This window comes from Pelobates fuscus, chromosome 3 (genome assembly GCF_036172605.1).
Source record: "Pelobates fuscus isolate aPelFus1 chromosome 3, aPelFus1.pri, whole genome shotgun sequence".
Taxonomy (NCBI): Eukaryota; Metazoa; Chordata; class Amphibia; order Anura; family Pelobatidae; genus Pelobates; species Pelobates fuscus.
The window spans coordinates 99,188,356-99,215,730 of record NC_086319.1 but is presented as its reverse complement, the minus strand read 5'-3'; the positions used below and the strand labels follow the sequence as shown (position 1 = coordinate 99,215,730).

The 27,375-nt window shown below is 38.4% G+C and overlaps 1 protein-coding gene across 2 annotated transcripts in view; it reads right to left on the bottom strand.

Moving 5' to 3' along the window:
• JAKMIP2 (janus kinase and microtubule interacting protein 2) overlaps nt 1-27,375 on the bottom strand; it is a 130,221-nt gene that overhangs the window by 40,951 nt on the left and 61,895 nt on the right. For both annotated transcript variants that reach the window (XM_063447371.1, XM_063447372.1), the window contains exons 2-8: nt 15,486-15,535; nt 13,502-13,750; nt 10,125-10,622; nt 7,897-8,106; nt 5,775-5,873; nt 4,311-4,457; nt 2,716-2,856 (exon numbers count right to left, since the gene is read on the bottom strand). In XM_063447371.1, the coding sequence (XP_063303441.1) occupies nt 2,716-2,856; nt 4,311-4,457; nt 5,775-5,873; nt 7,897-8,106; nt 10,125-10,622; nt 13,502-13,630 (1,224 nt within the window). In that variant the 5' untranslated portion in view covers nt 13,631-13,750; nt 15,486-15,535. The remainder of the gene's footprint in view (nt 1-2,715; nt 2,857-4,310; nt 4,458-5,774; nt 5,874-7,896; nt 8,107-10,124; nt 10,623-13,501; nt 13,751-15,485; nt 15,536-27,375) is intronic.

Here is a 27,375-nt window from a genome sequence, read left to right as displayed (position 1 = left end):
TTACAGCTCTGCCAGCCCCCCTCTCCCCCCCACTGAACTGCCACGGGACCACCAGGGAAGGAGAGCCCCCCTCCTTGCCATATATCAAGCAGGGAGGGGGGACGAAAAAAAATAAAAATAAATAAAATAAGAAATAAAATAATAAAAAAAAAATTAATAATAAAAAAAAAGGGGTATAAGGACCACTATGGGAGGGGCGGGGGGGGGGGGGGGGGGTATAAGGACCACTATGGGAGGGAGGGGGTGGGTTAAGGACCACTATGGGAGGGAGGGGGGGGGTAAGGACCACTATGGGAGGGAGGGGGGGATAAGGACCACTATGGGAGGGAGGGGGGGGATAAGGACCACTATGGGAGGGAGGGGGTGGGTTAAGGACCACTATGGGAGGGAGGGGGGGGGGTAAGGACCACTATGGGAGGGAGGGGGGGGATAAGGACCACTATGGGAGGGAGGGGGGGGATAAGGACCACTATGGGAGGGAGGGGGGGGATAAGGACCACTATGGGAGGGAGGGGGGGATAAGGACCACTATGGGAGGGAGGGGGGTATAAGGACCACTATGGGAGGGAGGGGGGGATAAGGACCACTATGGGAGGGAGGGGGGTATAAGGACCACTATGGGAGGGAGGGGGGGATAAGGACCACTATGGGAGGGAGGGGGGGGGATAAGGACCACTATTGGAGGGAGGGGGGTATAAGGACCACTATGGGAGGGAGGGGGGGTATAAGGACCACTATGGGAGGGGGTGGGATAAGGACCACTATGGGAGGGAGGGGGGGTATAAGGACCATTATGGGAGGGAGGGGGGGGTATATGGACCACTATGGGAGGGATGGGGGGGATAAGGAACACTATGGGAGGGAGAAGGGGGATAAGGACCACTATGAGAGGGAGGGGGTGGGATAAGGACCACTATGGGAGGGGAGGGGGAAGTAAGGACCACTAGGGGAGGGGAGGGTAAGGACCACTAGGGGAGGGGTGAGTCAGGACCACTGGGGGGGGGAGTGAAGGAACACGGGGGTGGGGAGGTAAGGACCACTGAGGGAGGAGGAGGGGAAGTCAGGACATATGGGGGGGAGGGGGCGGCAAAAATTTTTTTGCCTACGGCGGCAAATATCCTTGCACCGGCCCTGCACACACTGCATTCACACACTGCATTCATGCACACACACACACACTGCATTCATGCACACACACACTGCACTCATACACACACACACTGCACTCATACACACACTGCACTCATACACACACGCTGCACTCATACACACACACATACGCACACACTGCATTCATTATACACACACTGTAAATAAATATTCAATTAATATATTTTTTTTAGGATCTAATTTTATTTAGAAATTTACCAGTAGCTGCTGCATTTCCCACCCTAGTCTTATACTCGAGTCAATAAGTTTTCCCAGTTTTTTGGGATAAAATTAGGGGCCTCGGCTTATATTCGGGTCGGCTTATACTCGAGTATATACGGTATTTTAGCCATGAATTTGAAATTCACTTTCAATTCACATGTAATTGCCAACAATTCTCATTTTAGTGAATGGCTCTGATGGTTCTTAAAATTCTGGTTCAAGTAAATAAACAGCTGCTACATGCTCAACAGACATGTTTGAATCACCCAAGTATGGCCCTCTCTCAAGTTCATTTGTTAATTTGCATTCTTTAACATTGTCAAGACTCAAGAAGGGTTTATAAGGCTGATCTTCGTGGATTGCGTCTTTTTCCAGCCTATATATTAATATGAGATACTAAGCTCAGAACTGGCAGCCCATAGTAAGTTGCTCTCACCATAAAGGTAATTAAATAACAAATTTAGCTTTAGTACTATAGGCTGGAGTTGACCCCACTTTTTAATGCATTATATTGATAATGTACGAAGAAAATATACAATAAAAAAACTAAACTTTAATGGAAATATAAAAAGATAGTGACTGATAATAGCAATAGTAAGTTCTGCATATACAGTGCAAGCAGACGCAGCAGACAGATACCTCCAATACCAGACAGAGACCTCTAATTATGGACCTTGGAGGATTGTTTGTTCATCCTCTACCAGCAGTTACACATCACATAGGATGAGTGGAACTGCTCAATAAGCTGATACCAGCTAAGTTGCACCTCAGGCTCCCAACAAAGCTACAGGGATGAGGAGAGAGGTCTGTCCTACTTGGAAAAAATATGGACAATGGAGGAAGAAGTAAAAATGAGAGCCAGTGGGCAGGCTTTTAGTTGGAGTGATTTTTTCATATTGTTGCAGTCATCAGCTACCAGGGATTGGGAGAAGTTGTTCCTGTTTCTCTCTGCCCCATAACTTTTTCAATGAAGTAAGTTGTGATGGTGCTTACAACTCCGCCCATGGTTTCAGAACAGCTGCTAAGAAGCCAGACTGATAGGTTGAAGCTCGGACAGTTGCCACACTTTACGATAGTACTTGTACAATCACTTCTTCCGACTACGAAATATTAGAGTGTGGTTGTAGGCTTATAGTTGCAATAATGTATTCATATAACTACACTTAACTAGGAGAAGAAACGCAGGGCAGGGGCTTTCACAAGGATCAGTAGTGGTTATGGTAATTGGAGAATCCCTTTATTATACAGAAAACTGCATACCAGTACTTTGAAGAATCTTTTTGGGTACTATGATATGGAGGCATTCATTAACTAATATGAAGCACATTAATCAGAATAACTAACCCTTGTTAGATCATCAATAATGTTCTGCTGTTCAATCACTTGCAACTTTAAAAACTCAACTTCTTGCTCTTCGCCGGCTTGATCGAGGTCATTCAAGGATCTTAACTTCTTTAGTGGAGGATGAGAGGTGATTTTCTCTCTCTGAAAAGAAAATATACTCTAGCATGTTACCCAGTTTTTTTACTGGTGTGTATGGCAAGAAAGTAGACCTATGGCTCTCATGACTCAAATCCCTCTACCATGATCCTCTCTGAAGTGTTGTAGTACAGATGGAATATACTACATATTACATTTATCTAACCTCTGAACCTGCACTAGTCTGTACTGTGTAACAGAGCAGGGTATAGCGATTTGTGCCACTATTGGTAGCATACTGCAAATTAGAATTAAAAAAATGAACCTCCAGAAGATTGCTACCAGCTGTGGTGGTGGAACCTAAAATTATTCAAGCTTGGTACTGCCTGCCATTACATTATGCTGTGATTTACGTCCAGGTTCTGTCCCCAGTGAGATGAACATCTTGTGTACCAAGACAAAGTGCACATCCACGATTTAAGTGTGGCTTACAGTGGGTTGTCACCTGCTGTAATCTGGGCGAGTACCTAATGTTCAAGAAGGGGTGACCTCATAACAAGCATCTACTAAAATAAACAATTTATTGCCGTTTAATCCCAATACGTTGAGACATTGTGAACAACAAACACATTGTATGCTGGCCCAAAATAGAATCTGAACTGGAAAGGCTTGGTGTAGATACAAAGAGACAAACGTGAACAAATGAAAAAAAGAAAAGAAAAATAAATTCAATGTAATTAATTAAATTGGATCAAATTAAATGATGTAATATAAAGGATGGGGAAATACATTTGTTAAAGAACCACTATAGGCACCCAGACCACTTCAGCTTAATGAAGTGGTCTGGATGCCTGGTCCAGCTAGGGTTAACCCTTTTTTTTTATAAACATAGCAGTTTCAGAGAAACTGCTATGTTTACACTGAGGGTTAATCCAGCCTCTAGTGGCTGTCTCATTGACAGCCGCTATAGGCGCTTGCGTGCTTCTCACTGTGAAAATCACAGTGAGAAGACGCCAGCGTCCATAGGAAACACTGCCTTGAGAATAACTTCTCAAACAATTCATTCAAGCCTTGATCATTTGGTATTTACTCAAAGAACACACCTGACTTCTAAATACTAGAGGGTTTTACTAACCCCTTCGGTTCTCTCTGAGGAAATGACATAATTGGATAAAGATTTGAATTCAACCATGCTTTCCTATGAACTGGCTGAATGCGCACGCGGCTCCTGACGCGCATGCGCATTCAGCCGATGACGTCACTAGGAAGGAGGAGAGGAGGAGGAAAGCTCTCCGCCCGGCGGTGGAGAAAGGTAAGATTTTAACCCCTTCCTCTCTCCAGAGCCCGGCGGGAGGGGGACCCTGAGGGTGGGGGCACCCTCAGGGCACTATAGTGCCAGGAAAACGAGTATGTTTTCCTGGCACTATAGTGGTCCTTTAAGTAATTATGGGATCTCTGATAATAATCTAGAAAACAGGGTTTTGTTATATTAACCATAAGCCCCCACGTTTAATACAGACCATTTCAGCATTTTCCTTTGAGAGGGCTTTCAGCTTCTCCTCCATGCGTTGCAGGGAGTGCATTAATTCGTCGTTCCTTTTAGTGAGGCACTTGTTCTTCTCCAGGAGTGGTTTGCATTGTTTCTCTGTTTCTCTTACTCTCCTCAACTGCAAAGTGTGGAAACATTAATGTAGCATTAGCTTAAATGCGAGGCAGTTGGATAGGTATAAATCTGTTGCCACAACAAAAGTAGCAATGGTTGGCTTATTTAGGAGTTATATCAAAAGAAACACACTATCACTTTGTAAGGGTTATAGATTAATGTATACGATTCACTGCAAAACTGCTATGAGTTCCTGTCTGGGTCACATGTGGACAGTATGGGTGCATGGTGTAACTTCCACTAGTCTTGAGCAGACTTGGAAAAAAAGAAATAACAATATATATTCTGCCATGACATCATTGAGATTTATTTACAAAATTTCAAAAAAAAAAAAAGCTTTAGGAAGCTGATAGTATGCTTGGGAAATATCTTAGGACAGATTGGAGGGGATAACCCTCGTGAAAAAGTTCAATAAAAAAAATCACGTCCATAATAAAGTTGACACATAAAATATAACATTTAATAGGTATTATTAAAAAGGTAAAATAACCTGAAAAAACGGGAATACAAGGGAGAGTAAACAATTATAGAGGATATTGCTCTATATTATAAGTACATTAACTAAGGAGGTTCTTGTTCCTATAGAATAGGAGGGAAAATGACTAAAGGTAAATTCTCCAAATATAACCATAAGTTGTTAGATTGTTTGAGCTGCAGATCATAGAAATAGGAGCAAAAAGCACACCTGGAGGAGAAAGGGAGATATCGCCTAAATGTTTAGTTTGGATAAAACCAAACTGGTTGATAAATTCAATAAATCAATACCCCAGTTTAGCAATCAAATACAAACAAAATATTAAATAATAGTGCACGAATATAGTGAAATATTATATAGACTTAGATATCTTAGCTAAAAGTTCCGATTATCCAAACTAAATATTTAGGCGATATCTCCCTTTCTCCTCCAGGTGTGATTTAGATCTGGAGTTGTTACAGACAGTTACATTTTAACAATCTGCCCTGTAGCCAGTCTTCGGCCTATCAGGTATGTTTTATTCATTCCTGGGCAGCCTTTGACTTCCCTTGTTCCATTTTGGCTTAAAATATGAATTTTCTGCAGAGTGCGTGACAAAACATACTTTACAGAATAATCATATAAGTAATTTGGTTCTTTTATACCAGGCTTCCCCAAACCCCAGCCCTCCAGATGTTGCTGAACTACAAATCCCATGATTCTATGAATTAAATAGATAGGTTGAGAATCATGGGAGTTGTAGTTCGGCAACATCTGGAGGGCCGGAGTTTGGTGAAGCCTGTTCTATACTATACTGTTATCAGTGAACAGACATTCAGAAGTAAAATGGTACTTGAGAAATATTACCAGTTCATTTCTCTCATCCCCTAATAGAGTGTTCCGGTCCTCAAGTTTTCGAATTGTGGCATTTAACTCTGCCATTCTTTTCTGATTTCTCCGTAAGTCCTAAAAAGACCCAAAAACATTTATTTCTTATTCACAGAAAACATTTTGTTAAAGCACTAGTCATCCAAAATAATCTTTATTTCTGACAAATGAGGGTGGTTTTAATAAACAACACTGTTTATTAAGATACCAATTAAACGGTGATCTTGTCATAACATTTTCTGTTGGAAATATGAATGTTTTTAGTTAATATGACCAGTGGTCGTAGTTTGAAGATTTTTTTTTTTTAATGAATACATAATGAATCAATAGGCATGGCCACAACAGGAAAATACATTTAACCCCTTAAGGACCAAACTTCTGGAATAAAAGGGAATCATGACATGTCACACATGTCATGTGTCCTTAAGGGGTTAAACAAGTTTATCATTTTTTTCTAGAGCATAATTTTTCTAGTAATTTAGTGGCATAGAGATGATTAGTAATAATCTCTTTGATGAAAAATAGTAAGAGACTTGGATGCAAAAAAAAAATGGAAAATTAAGATGCAATTCTGAGGTTTATATTTATAGTTTAGAATTGCTTTGCATCCATTAGTACCAGGTATATTTCGCACCAGATTGCTAGCACTACATTTGCATTCTCATAAGTGAATGATTATTTACAAATTGGTTTTCTAACCAAAGTCATCAAATGTTATACAAGCTCAATAAAAGGAGTCTGTATCTGGGACTCAGTAGGTGTTAACTGCAGTAAGGTATGGAAAAATATACATTACACGCTTTTAAGGTGTTTCTCACTTTCTGTATAACCAGTCCGCACAATTACACTGGAATAAATGTAAATAAAAGGTGATGCTGATTTCAAGATGATCTTGCATTCAGTAATAAATTATACCCAGTGTCTTGCACAGAATTAATGCTGATCTATACAAAATGTTAGAAAATGTTTAGTTTGCAAAACTATTTCTGGATTCACCCACACTTAATTTAGAAGTCACGTAGTAAGTTAAATGTGTCCACCTGTGTGTGATTAAAATGTCACATTATTATAGAATAGAAATACTCTTAGAATATATCTAATGAAAAAGGCAACTGTACCTTTTGTGTCACATTACCCCACTCCCTCTAGCATTATTATTATTATTATTATTTTATTACTTGGGCAGACTAGATGGGCCGAATGGTTCTTATCTGCCGTCACATTCTATGTTTCTATGTTTCTATTTGTATAGCGTCATCACATTCCGTACATTGGGTGGACTAACAGACATGTAATTTCAACCAGACAATTGGACGTACAGGAACAGAGAGGTGGAGGGCCCTGCTCAATGAGCTTACATTCTAGAGTCAGTGGGGTATAGTGACACAAAGGGTAAAAGTAGGGGTACGAAGTAGGTTGTTAGAAAAGTATTAATTGAGGGCTTAGTAGGTCATTTTTGGCAGTTGCAGGAGAGGAGTCATGAGGGTGCGGGATAAAAACCTGCTTACAGTTTAATTGATATGCTTTCTTAAAGAAGTGAGTTTTCAATGATTTTTTGAATGAGTGGAGACTGGGTGAAAGTCTTACGGAGAAGGGAAGGGCATTCCACAGAAGAGGTGCAGCCCTGCATGTAAGCTCATTGAGCAGGGCCCTCAATCCCTCTGTTCCTGTGTGTCCAACTTGTCTGGTTACAAATACTTGTCTGTTAGTCCACCCATTGTACAGCGCTACGGAACTTGTTGGCGCTTTATAAATAATAATAATAACAACAACAACTGTAACAGATCTGGTAAGGTTTGGGAGAAACACCAATCAGAGTTAAGTTAGGAAATATACCCCAAATTGAGAACACTGTAATGTGTTTAATTCTATTCCACAAAATGTCATTTATTTCTATGGCGCTTGAATATATAATGATTAGATTACAAATGAAAAAGTAAAGGTAACGCACAATAAAAAACAATGCTAAGAAATGTATTCATAAAACATATTAGCGTAGAAATGATAATTTATTATACTTCAAGTTTCACTACGTGAAGTTTGCAATAATGGCAATATGTTTGATATTTAAGTAGTGATTAGAATTTTACAATATTAGTACCGGACTTCCACAGTGCTCTGAGCCATCTCCTACTCGTCCAGGGATTTCCCGTTTGGGACTTCCAACATTGCATTCAGCTTCTTTTACTAGAAATAGTTGTTCATCCAAGGCTTCCTTTTGCAACTGCAACTTCTGTAAGAAGCCAGTCTGAGTCTCCAGCTCTTTCTCTAATGAAAAGATGATTCTGTCCTTTGCTTTTATTTCGTCCATCTACAGTGCAAAATAAATAAAGATTGCATTACAGCATAACATTACATTAAAATATCACACATTCACAGAGAGTCTAATGCTTGAGCTGCTATCATTTGTTAACAGAGTATATGATGTACAGTAAAGGTAGGCCAGTTAGAAGATTTTCGATCACAAGTTTTTAGGTAAATAAGAATACAAGATGTGTGGGTGGCCAATTCTGGGGAGAATGAAAATAAAAAAATGTCCGATATGAGTAATTGATTTTGACAATTTTGTAAATATTCAGTCAATTGCATATTAAACATGATGGTGACCATGTAGTGTAATGTCTAAATTAACTAAACCCACATATACAAAATATTGAATAGACCAATGCTGGCATTGAGAATTAGTAAAAAACAAAAAAAACAACAACGCACCTTTGTGTGTAGATTACTATTATTATTAAACAGAACTCAGAAAAATCTAGACAAATCCTTTGCTTTCTAGAAAAGTATATATAATGTATATGTGCTACATATTTTCCTTTTGATATAGTGCTGGTTTTTAAAGTGAAGAGAAACACATTTTTAAACCAGGGCTGTATTCTGTCCCTTTTGCATTTCTGTAGAGCAGCTACCTATTTTCCTACTCCACAGCAATATTTGCAGGTCAAATGTCAACGATGCATTGTAGGAAGGGTTCTAAACACACTTACTTACTTTACGTAGTCAAAAGTCACATAAACCATGGCTAAACGTAACACAACATACATTTTTGAAGCTCATTTTCCATAATGCTCATTCAACTTAAAGGTAGGTTGGGTGGATGTGGTAGGGGACATGGTGGCAGATTGAGGTGGGTGAATAGCCTGGTAGTCAGTAAATGACTCAGTGGCTGGGGGTAAGTGACTTTGCATGTGACTTGGTGGAAAATGTTTATTGTATGGCTAGGTGTATGCGACTTAGTATGTTTACACAAGTGGATAAATGGGTGACTGTGATTATTAGGTTAGGTGGTGAACATATGAGCTCCCTCTTGCTCTGTTCGTGTTAGCAATCCACAGTAAGTATTGGCATAAGCTATTACTTGCATATATACAATTTTAGAATGAGGCTACCACCGATCCTAGCAACCTGGTACACCCTATGTTCAGTCAAGGCCCGCTGAAAAAAAAGAATTGTGAGATAAAGTCATCCCATGCACACAACTTAGCACACACCTGGTGTTAATGAGTAATATATTAAAAAATAATACTCTTTGTTGTTTCGATTTGTGGTTTAACGTTTGCTTCGGTATCATCACAAACTTAAATGTATGGCCTCTTTATTTATATATGTCAAATGTTATTAATATAAAATGCATTCAGATTTGTATACAAACTGATAAACATGCACTTTGTGTATTACAGTTCCTAATAAAAGTGTGCCCTTATAATTACACAAGGCTCCAATATTAAAAATAAATATGCACATTTTTTTTAACGTTAGATTGGTAGAATTTAGACTACTAGAGAATCTCCTTGGAGCATCACTAATGATGGGTTCTGTCCAAACCTCACAGAGAAGTATTGGGGACAAGGTACATATGTGGCAACTGCTGAGCTCTGTCAATTGGATGTTTTTTAATAAAGAAGCATCAAATCCAATATTTCTCTATAAGAAGTGAAGCATTAAAAGTCTAGATGTGATTATGCTGAAAGGGAAGCCCTTATTTTTTTTAAGGTCTTTATGAGAGGGATCCTATACTGACTGTCAGGATAGTGGGGACAAATGCAAATATTGCTATTTTTCAGAAATGACAATGTTTTACATTATCGATAAAAGGGACAGATTAAGATGCAGTGGGTTTGGTGATTAGAGTGTCCTTTTCAAATAACTGAGTTATGAAATGGATAAAACAATTTCATGTCTACATACATATTAACTCTGATACTTAAATGTTCCAACAACCAACTTAAAGTAAAACAAACAAACAAAAATATTAAGATAAGGTAAAGATTAAGTAAAATCTGAGTACACTGTCATTGTTACACTTAAAGTGCCATGCCAACTTACCAGTCGACGAATGTCCCTCTCGCTCTCCCATTTGATCTTGGCAATAGCCTCCTGATGGGAATGGTGCTCACTGCGCAGATCCCCTGCTTTGATTTTGTCAGCCTGTATTATGTTATTAAGAGCCTCGTCCACGTGCTTCTTTGCAGACTTAAGCTCAGTGATCTCTTGTAAAAGCTTGAGGCGCTCAGAGTCAAAAACTTTTCTAGCCTCCTCCCGTGCTTCTGCACTCAGGGCAGTCCTCACTTTGTCACTGCTGCCGTCCCGTAAGGAACTGACAGCTGATTTAAGACGTTGGATTTCTGCCTCTTTAAGTTTCACCGTCCGAGACATTTCCTGCTCGTGCTGTTTGATTAAGTTTTCCCTTACTGCCTGAAGTTCCTTCATTTTCTCCTCATGCAGCTTGGCCTTCAGTTCTGTGACTGTAACTGTATGCTTGTGCTGCTCCTGCTCCTTAATACGTTTACTTTCTTGGTTTTTTTCCCGCTCCAGCCTAGAAACCTAAAAATGAAGGTGAAAATAAAAACAGCATTTTAGGTCAAGGTAGTAGATTGAAAAAAAAAAATGATCAGCAATGACTTTTTATTTACGACTTATCTAATCTTCATTCTACTACAGAAAGACATCCTGGAAATGAAAGCAGGTCAGCCAAATTCCTAAATCAGAGAAAGCAAAACAGTCAAAGCAAAAAGCAATAATGTCTAATCCCACAAGAATCCTAAACAGGTGATTGACTAGAAAATGTGCTGTATTAACAAAATACATAGTCCCTGATACAATAAGTGTTGCAATAAGGAAATAACATTTTAGCACTTTATTGATACAACATACCCTAAATGTGAAGTCAAGATGTACCAGATGATGTGATCTGATTTTTCTGAGGAGCCTAAAATGTACTGCTTGCTTTGGTTTCACAAGGGTAAAAGTCATTAATAATCAAACTATCACTCAGATAATTAAATGGATACATTACAAATTTAGCAAAATAACGGTGAGTAATATTAAAAGCTATTATGCGTGCAATTTTATAAGGTGTACTACTAGCGTGTGCTCCCATAAGCTGACACTCTAATTCTAAGCTAAAACATCTACAATACTATTCAGTTGCAAATCCTTAATTCCAAGAAGGACGCCCATATTTTTGGGCACAGGCTAAATGCTAGACCACACAACTGGTGTTCACGAGTACAGACAATAGGTACACTCTTCAAATTACAAACTAAATGAAGAAAAACAAATATTAGAGGGCCTATTCAATAACCACCAAACTGTAGAAAATTGAAAAGAAAAACTAAATTTAAAATGTAGATTAAAATAGCTAAGGTAAATCAGCATTATTTTATCAGTAAAATAGCTAAATCAGCATTATTTGAACTAAATTTTACTACTTATTTTTCAGTTCACTATAGTTTGTACAGATCATGGAGAGGAATGGAGCTTAGAAACATGTTATAGATAGTTTGGGTAAAATAGAAATAATTTTGCTTTCAGCCATGCCTGCTTGTTCTTGTGGTGTGCCTAAATGTGGTTCTTTAGACAAGTACCTAATGCGATGCATAGCATGTCTGTCTCTACTCATACACAAAATAACAGATTGAGGTTCTAAGAAAGAACACATGGTTTCTATATCCAAACCTGAAGGGTTACTCCAACCAAAAAACAGTGTTTTCATAAAAACTTAATTGCGTTCTTCGAAGAAGGAAGTAGAAGTATAGATCAGGGTGTTGCAGTGGATGTGATCTATTTGGATTTTGCCAAGGCATTTGATACAGTTCCACACAATAGATTAGTGTTCAAACTCAAGGAAATCGGTCTAAATTAAAATGCTTGTTCTGGGGTAGAACATCGGCTTAAAAATAGAGTACAAAGAGTTGTCGTTAATGGTAAATTTGCAAGCTGGACAGAGGTGGCAAGTGGTGTCCCTCAGGGGTCTTTTCTGGGACCCCTTCTATTTAACATGTTCATAGATGACCTTGAAGAAAGCATTGAAAGTCATGTTTCAGTGTTTGCAGATGACACAAAACCCTGTAAAATAATACAATGTGAGCAAGATATTACTTTGCTGCAGAAGGATTTAGATAGACTGGGGGACTGGACACTCAAATGGCAGATGAAATTTAATGTTGAAAAATGCAAAGTTATGCACTTCGGCGTAAAGAATACACAAGCAACGCATACCCTTAATGGAAGCGAATTAGGGATAACAACACACGAAAAGGACTTGGGAATTGTTATAGCCAACAAACTATGCAACAATGTGCAATGTCAATCAGCAGTGGCCAAGGCCAATAAGGTATTGTGATGCACGAAAATTGGCATTCATTCTCGAGACGAGAATATAATTGTGCCTCTTATTAAATCACTGGTAAGACCACATATTGAATATGCTGTGCAATGTTGGGCACCTGTTCTAAAGAAGGATATTATGGCACTAGAAAAAGTGCAGAGGCGGGCTACAAAATTAATAAAAGGAATGGAACATATCAGCTGTGAAGAAAGGTTAACGAATTTAAACCTATTTAGTTTAGAAAAACGTCGCCTGAGAGGTGATATGATAACATTATACAAATATATTCGGGGCCAATACAAACCATTGTGTGGAAATCTATTCACAAACCGGACTTTACATAGGACATGAGGTCATGCATTTAGACTGAAAGAAAGAAGATTTCGTCTAAGGCAAAGGAAAGGTTTTTTTACTGTAAGAACAATAAGGATGTGGAATTCTCTGCCTGAAGAAGTGGTTTTATCAGAGTCCATACAGATGTCCAAACAGCTACTAGATGCATACTTGCAAAAACATAATATTCAAGGATATAATCTTTCAATGTAGAGTAATAACTGCTTGATCCAAGGATAAATCTGACTGCCATTCTGGGGTCAAGAGGGAATTTTTTTCCTAGCTTGTTGCAAAATTGGAAGTGCTGCAAACTGGTTTTTTTTTTTGCCTTCTTTTGGATCAACAGCAAAAAACAAATGTGAGGAAGGCTGAACTTGATGGACGCAAGTCTCTTTTCAGCTATGTAACTATGTAACTATGTACAGGGTCTGCCCACAAAAGCCAAAAAAGGAGGATGGATTGAGTTGAGGGCAGGCTCCGACCTCTTCATACCATCATTGGCTGCCTGGCCCGCATGTCAGGCGCAAGCTTGCACATATTTGACATTAGACATACCTAGAATTTTGTTTTGGGCTAGCTAATTATCCCACCAGAGGTAGAGTTATACCTACAACACCAATGTTGTTAATGTCCGTATATGCATCTTTGCAAAGTGAACTATTACACATACTGACTTCAAATCACTTCAAATCAATGAAGAGCATGTGGTGCTCAAAGCAACTCTTTAACATGTCCATGTTGTATTTTTTTTTTTTTTTACCTTGGACTTTTCCTGATGAAGCTCGATTTGAATGTCTGTTAACTTTGTCCTGAGGTCTTCATTAGCAGCTTGAAGAGCAAGTATTAGGGCTTCGGGCTTTTCACCCTTGTTACGCCCTTTCTTTGCCATTTTTGCTTCTTTCTTTGAGTTTCTCTGGTGTGACTTTTTCAGTACGGAGTAGCCATCCCCCGATGATGTAAGACTTGGTTATGATGCCAAGAAGCACCACACTTTGCTGTTCTGGAAGCCCTTTAAAGAAAGATATAATATTTTCAAATCAAGCAAAATGCATCAAAAGTTTAACATTCTCTGAATGTTTGGGGCACATTTCTAAAATGCTGTATCAATTACAGGAGCAGAATGGGCAGCATATAGTAAGATATAGATAGACAAGACAGTTGTAGAATGTAATGCAATGCTACCAATCTCCATCTGTCACAGCTGCAAGATCCAGAAAAAAAAGTTCAAAATATCTTAGTAATATGTTTTATATATTTTCTAGCCTTTTCCCAACATCTGCATTCCCTCTGTAATACATTTTAATGTATTTTCCCAAGTTAAACAGAATCTGGACACAACGTACCAATATTGCTGCAAAATCTTAGGAAAACGTAATATGTGAAATTTATGGCAGTTGCCAATATATCATTTAAGAAAGTTCTAAAGACTGAGAAAAAAAACAACAAATTTTTTTCTTATTTCATATGCACCTAAATAATTTTTTATTTTTTTTTCTTACTGTGCTCCAAATTTCTCAATAAAGGTGGAATGAGGAGGGGGCTTTAGCTCAACTTCTACACCAAAAACATAAAATGGAAAGTCTTATTTCTATTGAACATGTTCTTTCTCTGACACTGTTAAGAAAAAAATGTTTGGTTTAAAAAAACCCAAAAAAAAACCCGGACTGAATGCAGAACAATCAGAACAAGAAGCATTTACAAAATTGGTAATTTTCCCAAGCAAACACCAGATGGGGCACTGTAAATACCAACATGTATTGTTGTACATGTAAACAGAAACTGTGACCTACTACAAACTGCTTTGTCATGAGTCTGGATCTTTTTACCATGAGTTTGGGTCATGCATTTTATGATTATTAGCAGTTACATAGCACCTACATTGCTTTGTAAAGCACAGTGCCTTACAATAATATAAAGGAGAGGAAGGCCTTGCTCAAACAAGCTTACAATTTATGAGGACATTTGGTGGTCTGACGGGGATTTGATTTTAGGTTTCCTGGTTCTAATGTTACTTTACTGTTCTAGTCAATGCTATACACTGTTGCTATTGTTTACAGTGAGCAGAGAGCAAACTAATGAGCGGTACATTCTATAAGCCAATCAACTAGTGAAAACATCTTTATAGTGACGATGTCATGAAAAATATTGCTGTATCTCGTTTGAAACTAGAGATTTTGCGAAAACTTCCTTAGCACTTGAAGTCTAAGAGGGGGAAAGGGTTCGTACACAAAATTATCCCTAGCCACCAGAAACAATATAGCTTTATGTGGTGATTTTGGAGTAAATAAACTGTCAATGCAGTCTGACAATTGCAAGCACTGCCCTTTCTGAGAAAAAAAGTGTTTTCTGTTATCTCTAAGGCAACTCAGGCAACCACTAGTGGTGCCTCCTATTATGGTTTCTGTAATCGTGGAAATACTTGCATTCAGGGCCTTCACACAAAACCATAAACATTACCCATAGCGATGCCAAGGAGTTTCTATAGAGGTGTGGATTGTCACAACGAGGCAATTGCCCTGCATGCCCCACCCCAATGTTTCTCTATGGGGAAACATAGCGTAATGATGATCTCTGCTAGAGGAGAAGTAGTGGTAGTACCAACACTAAAGTAACATGGTATTAATGGTAAATTAAAACGTATTTCTTTAACTCGTAATAGGAAGCTCATTAATCTAAATCTGCATGCATTTGTATTCTTAAATTAGAGTGCCCCCTTAATTAAATTCCAGAAATGATGTTCTTACCTGTGAGTTCAACCGTCTACATCCATCGTCCCCAGCGCTTCGGCCCATATCTGTTCAGAGAAGAAGTAGTTGAAAGTTGTTAAATACGCAGAATTTACAACAAGCCACACTTTTACTAATACAAGTTTAGCTTGAAAGTAAGTTATCTAAAGTCTGAGCAAGCAAAGTAAAATAATGGCCTAAATGCAATTGAAAAAAAATGATCTAGTTATAATTTCTGCAAGCTCAAATCTCACATTAAACCTATTTTAAAGTAATTTATAATACATTTCTTAACCATGTACAATTTAGACGGGAGCTTCCTGTGTAAAAGTGTAAGCACTGCCTAGAGCTGGGCTCACCCTTTGACAAAAATATTTGGCTCAGTGCTGCGTCTTCAAGATTAACCAGCAGCTTGGTTAGTCACGTCGAATTGCATTCTATGAATATGGAACAAATGCCAGCAGATGGGTTATCTCTGCAGTATGGTGGAATGTGATTTTTTTTTTCTCTGTTTCCAGAAGGTCTATGGCAGAAATAACAAAGGAATCGATCTAGCAGACAAGCGTGAAATACATTACATTTATAGAGTATGTTGAACACTCATTAATTATTAACCACAAAAAATAAATGATAGCACGTTACAGATGTTATTTATTAAACACGTGACAAGGTTATGGCAAACTACCTGTCCTTGCAATAGATACTATATTTTATATGATATACATTTTATTGAGCTACTAGCATCCTTCCACACAATTCTTGATATTGGAAGACTCGCCTGACACCAGAGATTATCATTGTTTTCCATAGTTGGGGTGGATTTGCACTGCTAATGTATAGGTGAAATCTCTGTATTACCAGTGCAGTTGGAGATGGGGTGGGATAAGCATGTTGGGAATGGCCCTATTCTGTGTCAAACCTATACAAAATGTGTAAGAGAATGGGCACTGTCGTCATCAAGTCAGTTCTACACTTTTTTTTTTCTTTACCAGAATTGCTCTCTTGTTCAACTCCTCTGGATTGTGTGCTCTTTAGAGCAGGTTGCTCATCAACCTATTGTTCCTGTTAGGGATGCACCGAAATGAAAATTCTATCCCGAAACCGAAAATTCAGGATGCCCTTGGCCGAAAACCGAAACCGAAAATTACTTTTTTCCTCAAATGATTTTAAAAAAAGTATTTTTTCCTAAAATTTGATAAATAGACTTTTTAATGAATTTAATTAATCTAATATGAAAAACTTCCCTTCTCCCTTCTCTTTTAGTGGTCCCCCCCGCTTAATGTTCCTCTCCCCTCCCTCTTTTTTAGTGTTCTTTCCTCCCTCCTCCCCTGTTCCATAGTGTTCTCCCCCCCTCCCCTGTCCCATAATGTTCTCCCCTCTCCCCTGTCCCATAGTGTTCTTTCCCCCTCCCCCGTCCCATAGTGTTCTTTCCCCCCTCCCCTGTCCCATAGTGTTCTACCCCCCCACCCCCACCCTCCGTCCCAAGTGCAGTATTATTGACTTTTCATGTTATCATTACTATCTTTCATTGTGATATATAATCATCTGAATTGTTAATGCAAGCATGTCTGGTAAACTTTGCACTACAAAAAAACAAATCTACATTTTTTTTTTTTAATTTCTGCAAATTTGACCAGTTTTGGGCCGAAACGGGATAGGCCTGTTTTCCCACTTACATTGACAGTGGGAGATTAATGAGGAAGAAGGACGTGTGGGGTTTGTGAGGGGCAATTTAGTCATTGAGGACGTGATAGATGCAAAGGTGTGCAAGGGAGATGAAAACAACAACATTGGTAACGTTAGAAAATATAAGAACAAAAGAGGTTAATTGAGTGAGAAGAATAAGGGAACATACCCAGGAATAGTATAGTAATGTGTCAGTAGAGCAGTGTGTCTAACTCTATATGTTGATTAGAACTCAAGGTACATATGACCAAATGTTACCATCCAGAGCATCGATTTTAATATAGAACATAGAGCAGGGGTCAGCAACCTATGGCACGTGTACCATGCACAGCACTTGAAGTGTCTTTGCATGGCACTCAAGGCTGCTAGAGCCCAACAGGCTCTGGCCTATCAGGAGTACCAGTGAAACGTTATCTGCTAGTACGAAAAGATGATGAAGGACAATCCTCAATTTATGCTTTGCAGCACTTAGAGGAAGTGATCTCAGATTACTTCATTCCAGCACTTGTGAATGGGAATCCACACTGGAGTAGAGCAGCCCTCAGCTGCTATTGTAGCTCCTGTCCTTGACCTTACCGCGCCAGCCTGGTCCCCACTGGAATCCAGGGAAGCCATCACCACAACTACTAGATGTACACAGCAATGCAGAATAACCCTCCCCATAAAAATAATACAAACAGCTCACGCACAAACACAATCCTCACAAACTAAACACCACTAACAATCCACAACCCCACATGCAGTCTCTCATATGCAATACCTCAAACAGCCCCTCACATATACACACCACCAAACACACAATGTGACATACCCATCCACACACACAATTCCACAGGACCGTCACGTTACAAGACATCACAATCCTATTTCTGCACATTGCTGCTGAAAGGTTGCCTACCCCTGACATAAGAGTATATTTAGTATCTCTATTGAAGCATGTATATACACAGACAGTTCAGCTTCAAGCAGGAAACCAAATTCTGTTTTAAAGGAATGCATCGATTTCAGTATTAGATTCAGAAAGATATATCTTGTCCTGAAGATGTGCAAGACATGAAATACTTGTAAACAACTTAGAGTGGTTTTCTCTTCTCCTTTTTCTTTTAGTTTTTTTACTTTTCCATTTCTTTAATTTTTTTCTTCTCTCCTTTTTTTTTTTTTTTTTTGAGTATGATGTATCATTAATCACTATTTACGTTTCTATTTTTAAAATGATACATAAAAAAGGAGCATATTAGAAGGTCTATAGTTTGGGAGTATAAACAATATTAATAAACAAATCTCTATAGTAAATTAATAGACAATGCCTTCTATTCTTGAAACGAAGAGTAATTTGCTATCCTGCTTAAAGAGACAACAGGGATATCAATCTCAGAGACAGTTTTTATTTTATAAAAAATATTTCTGGGACATACTGCAGCTAACAATGGAGCAATCAGCTGAAACAGTCCTTTGGTTTCCAAGGTGATTGTTCCAGTCGAAGCAATCAAAATTGATCTGCATGTAGTCAAGATTCTTTTCAACCTATATTCTGTTTCATGTGAATTTTCAAAAACACATACGTTACAAGTACATGCATTTACAGCAACACTTTAGCAAAATACAAGGGAGGATGGCTGAGAATGGTGTGAACTGACAGTGCGTTTTTGATAAAGCACCTTGCCTCAATGCTTCGTCGTATTGCTGGATCTTATTTATTTTTTTACAAAAAGACATATGGTATATTGATGTAGTTGCATCAGCAGACAATGGGGCGGAGGAGTTCACTGATCCTATTGGCTGCTGACAATCATGTGTTAAACCTGTGATCTGATATCACTGCAGCAGGAATATCTGTTAATCTCGTACCTTCCAGACAAGAAATGGTTTAGTCTAGTCATTTCCTCTTAGCCAAGGCAGACATAGAAACATAGAATGTGACGGCAGATAAGAACTATTCGGCCCATCTAGTCTGCCAAATTTTCTAAATGCTTTCATTAGTCCCTGGCCTTATCTAATAGCTAGGATAGCTTTATAACTATCCCACAAAAGCTTAAACTCCTTTACTGTGTTAACCTCTACCACTTCAGCTGGAAGGCTATTCCATGCATCCACTATCCTCAGGCAACCTACTCGAAAGGGTTAATGAAATGCAATGACCTGAAGCAAACAATGTTTATTTCTAAGGTTCACAGTTCACTTTTGAAAGAGCACAATACAAGAACACATTAGGTAGGTGAAGAATACTCAACGGAACAGTCATAGTGTTGTCAACAAGGCTACCCTAGGCATCAGGTATTTTGAGTTGCTGCCTAGGGAAGAGATGCTAGAAAACTATGTATTTTATTATAATTTGTGTTGGTCTTCATACTGCTTAGCATATGATTGGACAGTTGATGTGTACAAATCCTGTTAAGAAGCAGAATGCTGTGCTACTGACATCACTGGTTGTCCAATTGATTATGTAATCACAATCAGCGTTTGGCATCACTACGCACAAAGTATGGCCCAAAGTGTACAATTTATGATCCAAACATCAGGTTACAGTGATATTTTGAGTCAACAAGTGAGACGCTGAGAGATTGTTGTAAATTAGCAAAAGAAATGTACGTGCCCAAAAATTATAATCTAAAGTAGCTAGACTCAACTTGTAAAATAAACTTTTCATTATTAAACAGAGGTTTCATCTGATGGTTAGTGCACAACCTAATGTGGCTGGGACCAATCTGGCCTGGCTGTGTTCACAATGCCACTCTTAGAAAATCTGCCGTATAGTGTTGCTTTTAGCCATTTTATTTATTTGTAGAATGATTGGCAACATTCAATTTATGGTAATTCCTCAATATCGAATTGAATGTGGCTTTGCGGTACAAAATAACCTTACATTCAAATAATTAATAAGAAACACAGATGTAATAAGAGGGAATTCACAAGTGTGAATATAACAGGGTTATTCACCAACCTGTAAACCAGATTTATTTGGTCCAAATTAGGCTAAATGGAAAATTCTTCTTTTTCAGCTAGTCTATTTTCCCCTAAAATGTGTAATTACCTTCTCCATCATTTCTAATTTACTAATTTACTATTTTCTAATTTACTATTTTCTTTTTTTAAACCACTGTACCAAAATGCTACTTATCTCATGTCAAAGAGCTAAGGTATTTGGGGAAAGCTGCTATGTACCTACAACAATGTTTGCCAGAATTTGTTTTACTATATTAGCATTTTACCATCAAATTATACATAATATAGAGTGAATACTTCTTATAAAAAAAACTCAAAATCTAAATGAAAAAAAATCTAAATAAAATGATGTATAAAAACAAACAAGCAAACCTACATCAGATACATAACTCGGCTTTTTTTAGTTCAAGAGAACATAGCTGACATAAATACAAAAATGCAAGTGGTAAATTCATAGCATTCCCTTACTGGGAGGTGTGCTCTTATAAACCAAAACCAGTTATTAATTACTACAATATACAGTAACAGCTGGCCTCATACACTAACAATGACATGGATCCAATGCAGTCATTGCTTTCTTTCCAATGTGTGGACGCTGAGACAGCAGCATGGTATGTTATATTACTGGGCTATGGGAGCAGCTGTTTAACCGGGATCATCTAGTAAGCATTATGGTAAATCTATATTATGTTCTATTTTTAGGAAGAGCGACCAGCCCACTACAGACAAAACTAAATGATTCTAAGTCCTTTTTAACAGACAATGACAAGTATATTACAGCAAAAAGCACAACAGACAGAGACAGATATCTGACCCTCCCTTGGGCTCAAACAAACATTAAAATTTTATAAAACAAATTATTTTAAAATATAATCATAGTATAAGCAAAGGTGCTATGTGGGCAGAATATAAATAAAGGTACTTTGTGCTGAGATCATGTATCCAATGTAACTCACTAAACTCTGAACTGCAGCAAAATGAAATGCAAATGACATAGTTACAAAGGATGAAAAGATCAAGGTCAGCATATCTCACATTTGTTTTTGCTGTTGATCCAAAACTAGGTAAAAATAAATTTGAAGCTCTTCCAATTTAGCAGCAAAATATGAAAAAAAATCATTTTTGACCCCAGAATGGTGGTCAGATCTCTCATTGGATCAAGAATCTGTTACCGGCCCCTAAATTAAAAATCATATCCCTGAATTGTGTTTTTGCAAGCATTCAACCAGTTGCTGATCAATCAATAACAGTGGCATGCTTATTATATATAAAGTAAATAAAGTGAATTGGATCACCCGAAACACTGTAATAATAAGTAGTGCACAACTTGTCATAAAATAGGGATGTATACCTTTGAAAAAAATACAAATATCCAAAATAGTTTAAAACCATACAAAAAATAGTGCATAATCTAGTGGCAATGGAACACACATAATATATAGCTAAAAAAAAAACTAGCTGTGGTGTAATCAGCAGTAGGGCCCATATAAGTTGTTATGTGTTCCTTTAAAAGTACAGAACATTGTCACGAATGGTAAATTTTCAAGATGGACATTGATATTTCTAGACATTTCTTTTTTTTTTATCATTGGGGAGCTCCTGGCTTAATGAGTAAGCTGACCGCTCTAAACCAATCTAAGCACCTGATGGGGACACTCCGCGCTTCCTATAACTGAGATTCAGTAGCTGGGTGCCACCTGGAGGACCTGCAGGGTCTAGCAAGCTATTGGCAGAGCAGAAGATAATATATTTTAATGAAACAGAATTTGCAATTAAGGACATGTAAACATGACTCTTTACTGGAAGTGTTTAGGAAGGCTATGTAAGTCACATGCAGGGAGGTGTGACTAGGGTGCATAAACAAAGTGATTTAACTCTTAAATGGCAGAGAATTGAGCAGTGAGACTGCAGAGGCATGATCTATACACCAAAACTGCTTCATTAAGCTAAAGTTGTTTTTGTGACTATGCTGTCCCTTTAAGCACACAGGTCTATAATTTCCAGGCATAGACTTTGAACCCTTTTTGAATACAGGAACCACATCTCCCTTCATCCAGCACAATTCCTGAAAGGAAAGAATCCTGAAAGATTAGAAACAGAGGTTCACTTATTTCCATACTTAGTTCCTTAAGTACTTGTTAGTGAATACCATCAGGCCCTGTGGCTTTTTTTTTACATTAAATTGCAAAATTTAAGCTTAAAGGAATACTATTCTTAAATGATTTGACTGTAAACTGTCAAACCATTTAAGAACAGCCTGACAATATACCTGCGCTCCCTGGGCGCCCACTCCTTATGTGGTTTTCCTCAGCAGGAGTAGCCGGATGTCTCTATGCAGCTAACATTGCTGATACAGGACTCATTGGGTGAGAGTGCTCAGCTGGTAATCTCAGCAGCCCTGCTTAGATCAGTGAAGCTAGCTGTATTCTCTTTGCAGGCAAATCCAGAAGCAGGGCTGCAGCCGCAGCACCCAGGTAAGTTGTCTAACTACTTAGGATTGCAGTGGTTATGGTGCTTCATTTTGTTTAGCTAAACTGTGACTAGAACTATAGCTATAGAACAACTACTAAAATCTGTCTCTGCCCCATTTATGGTTAGTGGGTGGGGGCTAATTTTAAATGGGTGTGTGGACCTTGTACTTATATATTATTGTTCACTTGCAAAAAGATACATTGCAAATGGGCATCCTTTCTGGATACATTTGTTCCTGATTATGTTTTCGTGCTTTGTGAATATTTTGAATCCTATACTTTATTTAAAGGGACACTACAGCCATCAGCACAACTATTGCTTATTGTATTGTTTCTGATGAGTATAATCAGTTCCTTCAGGCTTTTTGCAGTAAACACTGTTTTGTCAGTGATTACATTACAACCTAGGGATACCTCCACTAGCCACTTATTAGATGGATACTAGAGGTGCTTCCTGGGGCAGTGCTGCACAGTGTGTAGCATTGCCATTCAATGTCTCCACCCTGTGCATAGAAATACTGAACTTTCCTCATAGAGATACATTGATTCAATGCATCTCTATGAGGAGATGCTGATTGGCCAGGGATCTGTTTGGCTTGTGCTGGCTCAGCCCCTGATCTGATTCCTTGACACGCTCAGCCAATCCAATGCTTTCCTACATGAATGCATTGTGTTTGGCGCAGAACATCACTTCTGATGATGTCAGACAAGCAGACAGATTGGGGTAGAGCAGCAGACTGGAATAAAAGTAAGATTTTACAATATTTAGGGCTGCAAGGGGGAGCCAGGGAGGCTAGATGGTGATTTTTAACACGTTTGTGTTCCTGACCCTATATAGTGTTCCTTTAAGGTTTGGATGCGAAAAAACACTTATTTTAATATATAATTAATATCCAGGCCACAGTGCAGATTCAGTTGGGCTGGACAAATTCTGACCGGAATTAGCTTTATTAAATATGAGAAGAGCCAATTCGGTTGAAATTCAACTGTTTTCACTAGATTTTGTCCATTCAACAAAATCAGGTGTTTAGTGACTTATTCTGTGGAATTGAATGGCCATGTTTAATGGCCCTTCTCTATTCCCTAATGCCACAATTTTTAAGGTGATGCGAAATATTAGTGGGCCATAATAATGTTTCCTAAATCTTTAATAAGAAACTGGCTTACCAGAACACCAGACTTCAGAGGTTATTTATGTATTAAAAAATACGTTTTAACATTTTAAGAAATGGTGTGTAGACCGGTGCTGAAACTGTTAAAAGAATGAAAAATGCGCCTTGCACCCCCTGGCTTCAATATTCTCTTGCTACTATGCATCTAAGACAGAATAGGGAGATAAAGAGAGAGTGTGTGTGAATGTATTTATTAAATCCTACACTAAACTGTATACAGATCAGAAATAGGAAATTCCACTAATTTAGGGGCGGGTTTGTTAATACATATCACCTATACAATCAAGGCTTTACTTAAGAAAGAGATAAATCATTGTAGAAAAGCATGAAGCTTTCTACAGCATCATAACATCCCTGTTTCGAGAATATGATTCCATGTCTAAGGATTGACAAGGAGAAGAAGAATGACTTTTGGATTTCTGACCAATTAGTTAAATGTGGTGGGGAAGCACACTGCTTTCCCATGCAGGAAAATGTTGGGCTGGTTGTATTGCAGCATGCTGGCAGCTCCCTTTGTGTGGCATGCTCTCAGTGTAACTGCAGTGCAGAATTTCAATGAGGCTTTCATGACGCCCGGGCAGTAAACTAACAAAGCTGTCATTTCAGATACCAAGTAGAGATATGTGCTCAGAATATATCCACAGAACTGAATGAACGTGGAAAGATTTCTAGAGGAATGTAATATTCATAATTACATATTCTCAATGACAGGTTAACTTTGAAAATAAGCCTGCAAGTGCAACAATCAGTGCTCTGATGCATTGATTACATTTCGACCATTGATGGAAAAGCACTTGAGAAATAGAGAAACATTTAGCAAACAAAAAATGCACCCAGTGTGTACTTTATGAAATAGAGGGTTAGAGGCAGTCTTGTGTGGGTTATGTGACTCAAGTCTGTGATTTGTGTCTGTTTTCTATTAAAGGAACACTTCGGGCACTACAACAACCTATATCAACTTTATTTAAATGAAGTTGTTATGGTGCCAGGAGGTCCCTTACATTGGCTTACTTTTTTGGGTTAAACCCCTAATAGTCTACTCTCCAGTGCCGCATCACTCTGACCACACCAACATCCTGAAAAGCTAAAACTCTTGAATATGGAAGCCTACGACTGTAGTAGTCAGGTGAGGTTCGCAAACAATTATTAGTAATGCACCAAAATTTTCGTCCGAAAATGTGTTAAATTTGCAGAAATTAAAAAAAAATGTAACTTTTTTTTTTTGTAGTGCATAGTTTAATAGACATGCTTGCATTAACAATTCAGATGATTATATATCACAATGAATGATAATAATGATAACATTAAAAGTCAAGAATACTGCACTTGGGACGGGGGGGGGGGAGAACACTATAGGACAGGGGATGGGGGCAGAGCACTTTGGGACAGGGGATGGGGGCAGAGCACTTTGGGACAGGGGATGAGGGAGAGCACTATGGGACGGGGAGGGGAGAAACGAATACTATGGGACAGGGGAGGGGAGAAAAGAACACTATGGGTCAGAGCAGTGGGGGGGAAGAACACTATGGGACAGGGGAGGGGGCGGGAAGAACACTATGGGACAGGGGAGGGAAGAACACTATGGGACAGGGGAGGGGGGCGGGAAGAACACTATGGGACAGGGGAGGGAAGAACACTATGGGACAGGGGAGAGGGGATAAAAAACACTATGGGACACGGGTGGGGGGACACTATGGGACTGGGGAGGAGGGGGGAAAGAACACTAAAAAAGAGGGAGGGAAGAGGAACATTAAGTGGGGGGACCACTAAAAGGAGAAGGGAGAAGGGAAGTTTTTCATATTAGGTTAATTCAATGAATTAAAAAGTCTAATATTAATATAATTTTAGGAAATAAACCTTTTTTTAAATCATGTGGGGGAAAAAGTAATTTTCGGTTTTCAGCCAAGGCATCCTGGATTTTCGGTTTCGGGCCAGAATTTTCATTTCGGTGCATCCCTAACAATTATTGCTCCCCATCCATAAGAACAGTTTGAGAAATGTACTTATTTTTCTCATCAGCCATCAGCATAAAGAAATTATTCACATGGCGCAAAACTAGTCCACAGTAAAGCAAATCATCCACAACGCTCTAACCCATTTATTAGATGAGTATTGTATTTTCCTGAAGTAAAGAATAAGAATGAATTGCAACACAACTACTAAATCAGGCTTTGTCTGCTTTAGCTAAACAGGCCGTGGGGTTCAACTTAGACACCAGGCTTACACGTCGGCCTGGCCCACACAGCCATTTTGTTCTATATCAAAGGTGCATTCTATAGTTTCACTACACACTGGGGTTCATACACTAAACAGTGAATTATTGAGCATTGATAACTGAATTGAAACTGAAATACACATTTTAAACCAAAAGAGACAAGCTGGAAAAATAGCTGTTGGAGACTGTCTTAAATTGAGCAATTGGTATACAATTTGCAATTCCCTTATTAATTTACCAGTATTTTCAATTTAGAATATAAACCTCATAGTGTGTGTGTGTGTATCTTTTTACCACCAACATACAGAAAGAATCCTGTTCTGTCCTACACGTTTTGAAAATCATTGTTGATACAATTAGATCAAAAGACTGAGCTTCACCAAGTAATCTTGGTGAAAAATTGGGTAAAAATCTTACAAGGGTAACATTGGTTAGTCAGGGTCTGTTCTTCTTTGTATAGATATATAGGAGAAGGAAAACAAGAATATTCTGATACATTAACCATCAAAAACAATGGACCCACATTTGTATTATAATAATTGTCATATGATGAATAGCATCATATATAATTGATGATTTTTATACTAATGCCTGCACAACTGTTTAATCCATTAAATGTGAGTGAGTTAAAGATAAAGAAACATGCAGCAAAATAAAAGTAGAGACAGAAAAGGTTTAGTGCTAAAGTAATTTTTAATGGATGAATGAATCAACACATACAGTATAAATAACAATTAACAATAACATAGCATTCTGACCTAATGTCCCCTGTTGCCATTTTACTGCGGTCATAATCTTAAAAATTAACAACGTATTGCCAATGACAATGAACAAGACAATGAACAAGTCAGGCCAGGTGGTGTGCAAAGTGTTGTTAATAGCCATAAAAGGGTCATTCCATGCACCATGACCACTTCAGTGCTTTAGATAATGCATGTTTAATGTTTTGCAATGAGATGCTACATATACAGAGTTTAACCACTCTGATGCCAAAAGGTGTAACTCCACTTCAAAAGCTAGTCCGGAACAGGAGTCAGTTATGTGAATGTTTGGTGTTTTTGTCACACTCTAAACAGGAGCTGTAAACATGACTACTATGTAGGCCCTGTTCTTATACATTGCTAACCGAGATTCCTCAGTGTTTGTGCAAACAAAGAGTTATCTTTGTTCATAGTTACACCCACTTATATTCACTGACAGACACACACATTCACCGACAGACACACATATACACTAAATGACAGACACGCATTCACTGACAGACACACATGCACACTCACTGACAGACAGACGCTCACTCAGTGTCAGACACACACACATACTGAGACACGCATATACTCACTGACAGATACACACTGACCAACACACATACACACTCACTGACAGACATATATACATTCAGTTTCAGACACACACTAGTT